Source organism: Bidens hawaiensis, unplaced genomic scaffold, assembly GCF_021521415.1.
Source record: "Bidens hawaiensis isolate Kalapana, Puna unplaced genomic scaffold, B.hawaiensis_p1.1 tig00032119_1, whole genome shotgun sequence".
In the NCBI taxonomy this organism is placed as follows: Eukaryota; Viridiplantae; Streptophyta; class Magnoliopsida; order Asterales; family Asteraceae; genus Bidens; species Bidens hawaiensis.
The window spans coordinates 66,531-73,857 of record NW_027495455.1 but is presented as its reverse complement, the minus strand read 5'-3'; the positions used below and the strand labels follow the sequence as shown (position 1 = coordinate 73,857).

At 35.1% G+C, this 7,327-nt stretch overlaps 1 protein-coding gene across 1 annotated transcript; it reads right to left on the bottom strand.

The window, feature by feature from the left end:
• Window positions 1-1,896: 1,896 nt before the first annotated feature.
• LOC143583093 (lysine histidine transporter-like 8) lies at window positions 1,897-7,327 on the bottom strand. The gene is made up of 5 exons (XM_077065497.1): window positions 6,954-7,327; window positions 3,608-3,741; window positions 2,790-3,217; window positions 2,577-2,708; window positions 1,897-2,499 (listed from the first exon to the last, which is right to left on the bottom strand). Exons 1-5 carry the CDS (start codon window positions 7,325-7,327, stop codon window positions 2,014-2,016), a joined length of 1,554 nt encoding a protein of 517 aa, XP_076921612.1. The 3' UTR covers window positions 1,897-2,013.

The window sequence follows — 7,327 nt, the reverse complement described above, 5'->3', positions numbered from 1 at the left end:
ATCCCGACTACTGATGACGTGCTTGACTGAACCCTCGTCATTATCGTCGAGCCGGGTTAGCGGCGAAACAACAGCGCGATAAACCCTAAAGACGATCAAAAACCGTAGCGGCGGCGGAACTCTAGCGCAGTAGGGTGGCAGCGGCTGGAAGGTTTGACGGCGACTCGGCTGGTTCTCGTGTTCTTCGTGTAACAAGCCTAAGCTCTTGATACCACTTGTTAGGATTAAACGCACACACGAACTGAACACACACTGAAAGCAATAAACGAACATGAGGATTTAACGTGGTTCGGTCTAAACTAACCTACGTTCACGGGTGGCAACTAGGTATTCTTTATTGAGTGACAACGTTTACAAGTACATAATGTGGTTTAAATAGATATCGAACTAGGGTTAGTAAATTGTTGAACAAAAAATCTAAACTGGGCTGGGCTTGGGCCCAGCGGCCCGCACCCTTCTCTTCTTTTGACTTCTTATAATAAGCCGGCCCGAACAAGGCCTACGAACCCAACATAAATAACCAAAACAAAGGGAATGTGGCCTTAGAAGTGTGTCGTTGTGATGCAGGTGCAGTGGATGTCACCTCGGTTGACATCACTAGCTACTAGAAAATATATATGAGGCATATATAGGAATGATAACCACAACCATGGGTCAGGGATGAAATACGAGAAGTGATCATATGATGGGAGGGAGGGAGGGAGAGATGTTAGAGATGACACCCTCCCCTCCCGTTACACGTGCATATCGCCTTCCGGCACGTACGTACTAAACCAATCAAAATGTGAAATTTCATTTCTTGTCATAAATTTCATTTTATGTTGAATGTGATGCAAGTGTAATATTGTTGGTTTAAAGTATGCTTAATACAAATGATCTTATATGTTCACACAAAAATATTGCAAATTAACATCGATTAGTTATTTAAAATTTTTTGTTCAAACCGAATGAAATTACAAGCATTATTATTCAACTGAAATATATTACAAGCATTATTGTTTAAGCAAATAATAATATTTCAATGGTACACATTCTATGCATGTATGTGTGGGTGGGTGGGTGGGTGGGTGGGCCGTAAGTGGATAGATTGATGCATGTATGTAAGTCATGGTTTGCTCTTACCCACAACTTTTTGAGCCAGTTTCTCAAGACTAAACACTGACCGATAACAAAAATGTTTTCTTCATTATTTAACACGCTTGCTAAAACATTTAAATTCCATACTTAAAACTAAAGGTGCATAAGTCGGGTATTTTCAGAAACAGATTTTGGGTATGGTCAACAAAAGTCAAAACTGGGTCAGATAGAAACCGGTTCCAGGTATAGTCGGACATTTTACCTGGTTTTGGGTAGGATAGGGTCAGTTTTAGCCGGGTATTTCTGGTTCCGGTTCCGGGGAGAAATATTATGCAAGATCGTACCCGCGGGTCGGGTATGGGTAGGAACCGATTCCGAGTCAGGTACATCACGTCGGGTCCGAAACCGGGTATTTTGTGCACCTCTGATTAATACATCAGGTCTACTTACAACCGAAAATGTGAATTAGACTTGATTAATACAAAGTATTACATTTCCTTTTTAGAATAAGTAACTCACACTCACTACACTAACTATACTCCTATGTCTACAACCTTTGTTGTCTATGCGACAAGAACCTCAACCTCTTTGGGAGGGACAGTTTCCTTTCTTCTCCACAATATTACTGCTCCAACTATTGCACCGTATAAAAAGTACGCATTCACATGGAAAACATGTTTTAAAGAGACTATTTGTACCTCCAGCCCTAGACCAGATTCTTCTCATTCTTTTTAATGTTGTTTGTCAATCTTCTATTTCATTTACCTAAATTAGTTATTCCAGTAACAGACTGCTTTAATAGAATTTCTTGGGTAAATTAAGTTTTGCGTCAACTACGGCTCTAAATGCCACAAGATGATTCAATATATTTCAAACAACTTATAGTCGCATAACATATAATTATCTAAACACTTGCAATCAGCCATTGAGCAACCATTAGATTGGTTTGAAGAACTTCAGCTTAAGTCCACTGTTGACCATGCTCCAAATCCCACCTAACGAAAATGCTAAACTGAAAGCAATACCGAGCCACCCGAGTGTCCAATTAAAGTACCAGTTGAAGCTATATTTGGCAGGTTTCTTGATAAGGACCCACATGAAACATGGGTACGCGAACGTGACCGGAAGGGTCAACCCTCCTAACAAACCAGCAAGACTGGAAAGGAAAGGAAGGGCTACACCAATAAAGAAATTAATAAACCCGTAGACTACTCGGAAACCTGACCGAACCCACACCGAGCATGGCCGGTTCGTGCGACTCGTGTAGCTAGCTTCAAAACTGTCGAATACTGGCATGGAGTATATTTGAAAGCTACTCAAGCAGCTGAAAACAACTAGTAGGAATGTTATTGCAAGTAGCCCTCTTGAAATATCATGACTGTGGAACGCAAACAACGCGTTTAAAATCCCTCCTGACGGCATCTGAAAACACAAACAATAATTTTTAAGTTTTGTGATTCGTTTAACGAATATGATAATATCAAATGTGATACACTTACAAGGTTTCCATAAGCCCAAAACCCTCCAATTGCCACTGGGAATAAACACATTGCAATGAAGAAATATGCAACCTTGGCTCCTTTCCACATTGGCACATGAGCCGGATGCTTGAACGTTGACGGCATCGTAGACTAAACAATTATCATAAAACACAATTTTTATTGTGCTTTGGTCATTTGTATGGCCAAACATTAACATATCATATTACATACCTGAATCTCAAGAACAAGATTGTGGCCTCTAAATGCAAATGCAATGATACCGAGTGCATTAAGAAATGTAAAAATGGAGGCTGAAAATGAAGGCAATGGGACCGGTTCGTATGAGACGTTGGGTGGGCGTTGTTGGCTCACCGATAGAACCCAAACCATGGTCGAGTAAAAGATGGCAGTGATTGCTCCTATGAGTGAAAGGCCAGCGATGGAGTTCAGGTTCGGAAGCTGAGATAGAACGATGCATAAGGAAGTGAAAACCAGATACCACTCGACCGTGGTTAATGGGTTTGAGGTGCAGAGCGGCCCACAAACGATCTGGAAGAAGAGTTTCATGGTCTCGCCTCCGATAAGAATTAACGCTGTTGCGGTTCCTGCCGATAAGTAAACCGTAGGGAATAGAGCTAGCCATAACCCGGCCCGCTCCCCTAAACAAAATACATTTGATATTGTGAATTAGATTTAAAATAGTAACTATGAACTACTAGCAAATAAGAAACGTACTAATAATTTAACCAGTGATCGACGCTCATAACTTTCATTTTCGGTGTCAAATACAATCTCACGTTTGCACTTGATTTTCACTCACAAGGAAGACATAATTCCCATTGTGCTTAAAATCAACCCATTGAGCGAAATTTAGTCGAATATTTGTGTAAATCTATGATAATTTTGTGAGTAAGAAAATGAAAGTGAAAATTATGAATGATGTCGATCGGTTACATTGTTAATATGAATTAGTATTTATTAATTGATTATAACTGAGATTATTAAAATCCAATTTGCGTAAAATATTTATGAAAGTGGGTGTGAATTACCAAAAGCGGCTTGAGCGAGTTCCACATATCGGTTGTACCTCTTTCCTGGAACTGCTTCATGAAGTTGTACCAAGATCCATAAAGTGTATAGTTGCCAAAAGTATGCTATGGTTAATGACACTATGCCCCAACTCCTGCATAAACCCATATAATAAATGCAAATAATCGTTACTTAAAATCATGTACGTAGTACTTTAACACATTATTCAGCAAAAACTTCTTTATCAAAATCTTAAATAAGAAAATTTTATAATAACTTTCAAACAATAAGCAAACAAATAAATCTGTATCTATACTAATTAATAAATAAAGGTTTACTTATGCCACGTGTACTCTTTTTAGCCCATCATTCATTTTAATTTCCCGTCTCCCACCACATTCCTTTTACAAACCCGGTTCATATCCTTACCTGGCCCAATTAACTACTTATAACTCGAACAAACACATTGGTGATTTTCTAGAAACCCTATTTCTTGTCGCTTTCATAATGTTTAACATTCCAATCTCTCCTCTCATTGATCTGTCAAATCGATCCCAAATTTCAAAATCACTTGTGGCAATACTTCGAATTTCATCTCCAGAAAACCTAAATCAGAAACTTCTAATTTCATCTTCAAAATCACTGGCTACTAGAACTAATGACTTTCTTCGATTTCTCTCATATCATATCGGAAACCCTAAATCATTTTTCTAGAGTTTGGTAATGTTTCTTCGAGAAACTGTAAATCAATCTTTAATTATAGGAAATGAATCTGAATCATCACCTACCCATTCATCATTTTTCTTGTGTCTAAGGTATCATATATAATAAATTCGTAATATTTCTGAATTTTTAATTGCATTTATATTATAATTTAATCTATCTTATACAGGTTTAGCCAATTTTGATTATCGTGCTTACAAATATGTATCTATATTAGGATTTTTTTTATATAAATTTATAGTCACAAAAATAGTTATGAAAAAACCATAGCACCACCATGATCTTGACTGTGTAACAAAAATGAAATTATATTTACAAACTTTTGTTTGTCCGCAGGCCTATAAATCTTCTTTTCTTTTGACCTAATATTTTTTTTAGGCTCCTCAAACACTTTCACTGCAAATATTTTCTGTTATACTTAAGCGTAAACACTTGCATAATTATTTGATGTTTGTTTTGTAATTTAAAATAAAATGTTCTTTTTTAATTCTATATATGATTTTTGTACCATGTTGTGTTAATATGACATTTGATACCTATTCGATGTTCTTTTTTGAAAATTTAATATAATGTTTTTTTCTTCTTAAAATAATAGTCAAGATGATGATTAAGTGATTTTGAAATAAATAAATCATATCTTATATAACATTTACTATAAATAACTTGGTATCACTTCTTATACGGTACAAAAATGTGTTTCGAGGTTGACCTAACCCGTTTTGACTCATTTAAGTTCTTGAGAAATAATTGGCTTGATTGTATAAATTTAATCTTAGAAATAACTACTAATTTTTACTAACTGGTAAGTTTTCTATGACTTTTTCTATGATTGAATATATCATTTATGAATAGAAATTATAATTAATTAATTATAGTATTTTTCGCATTTTACTCCCTAATTACAGTTGTCTAAAAACGTTTCCAAATAGCAAAACTTGTCAAACTATTTGACTCACGTTTTGATGTGTGAAATTCAAATTATTCAAATTACGATTTTACAATGACTATCTAATTTAGCAAGTTGATTGTGTCATTTAATTTCTGTGTGAACTTAGATGTCAACCTAAATTACATCTAATCCTTCAATTCAGTTACAAACTTATTTATATCAACAACAAATTTCGTGTTTTATTATACAAATTTATGGAAATTTGATTAATAATCAAAATAATTAATCCGTTTCCAAAGCAAACGATTAGTTCATTAACAGCTTGCTAATTCTATAGTGTTATAAATAGCAAAATGTGATGACATTATAATGGATGGGGAGGTAAATTTTCAACATCATTTTTTTTTTTTTATATTCATCAATCACAACTTGATTAAACTTTTAGGGAATGAAGACGCAAGCAAGCCAGGTTTAAAACTTACTTTCCTAACTTTGAATAAGTATTTTCTTAATAGGCATCCACTTGCTGAAAATGTGCTAAAAGTCAAGCATGTGTAAAATACCCATAATTTTATTTATCTAATAATTGTAACGTTTGTTTGTACCTTTTTGTTTAATAAGCAAATTTATCTATCATGACTTTTCGTTATTAATATTTTAAACGTTTTGAAGTTATAAAATTAATTTCTTAAACCCGTGTAGCTAACCTAGTGATTAATAAAGAATCGTTAAATTTAATTTAAAATAGGAGGGAAAACTAGGGACCAAAGGGAGTAGTACATGTTCACCCAATAATAGTAAAACATTAAATGATTTGACGTCTAATATGTTAACAAATGACCTAATCGTACACGACAATTTTGTACATTTGTAGGCCTTCTCCGTTCATATAATAAATTAATACATTTTACCATTTCACTTTGAGTTAATTTATATCATTTATTTTGTTTGGTAAAACTTTTAGTTAAAAAAATAAATACTTATAAATAATCTTAGTTAATGTGTATTAAATACTTATACACATTAAATCAATGTAAATTTATTTTAAAATTGATAAAAAAAACTCTACTATGAAGTATGAAGCCAAGTATTTCCGATTGAAATCGACGGCTGAAAATCACTGGTCAACAATAATTTCACACGAATCTATATGACTTTAACTTTGAAGATAAATAATAAATGGAGGGACAGAATACACTTTATCATGATGTTATCGATGAAGAAAAGGAATCACGGTGACTTTACCGAAAGAACAAAGAAATAAAACAAAACGAGAGACCTAATATATATTATTATAATAACAATTGTTTTCGAAAAGAGAAAAAAGATATTCTATATTTACAATTTTGACAGACATAATTAAAAAAAGAAACACATAATCCTTCCAAAATTTCTTATCATCATGCGCGTATTCACTTACATTTATAGGTAGTTGTATAAATGCATTTAGTTGGTAACATAAATGGACATAGTTTATATAATTTTCATTACTAAACGCAAGTGTGTGGGCAAGAGGAATGTACCATGGTTCAAACCCCGCGTGAGGTAAAAAATTTACGAATTCGGTTCAGTTTCAACAAGTGTATGACATTAATCAAGTGGATGACATTAATAGAGCACGCTACAGTTCTAACATTCAAACTCGGATGATATGGGTTATATTATATGTCGATGGTACGCCTTTCAAAATCCTCTATTGGATTCCCGACAACCAGTATCACTAAAAGCGTTAAAAAAAAGAAAGAAATAATTACCATCCGAGAAAAGAAAAGGCAACAGGCAAAACCAGAGCTTGAAACCCAACACCGGCGTTAAGATTATGAAACGCGGCATAATGCGCATTACCATTCCGAGACTCCGTAATCGGAAGCCATGCATCTTGCGGGTTCAGCTTCGTCAAATGCCCCACTTCCTCCAAATACCCTTTCATGTTCACCAACACCCTCTTCATCGGCGTACCAATCGGACTCAAAAACCTCGGAGAAATAAACGACGTTGGTGTCCACGCCGTCGACGACTTCCCACCTTCCTTAACCGACATTGGCCGAGGTGACCTCTGTCCTGACGGCGTTTGTGTGTCCGGTGTTGCCGGTATCGATATCAACTCCGTTTCTGGTCTCTCCTCCAT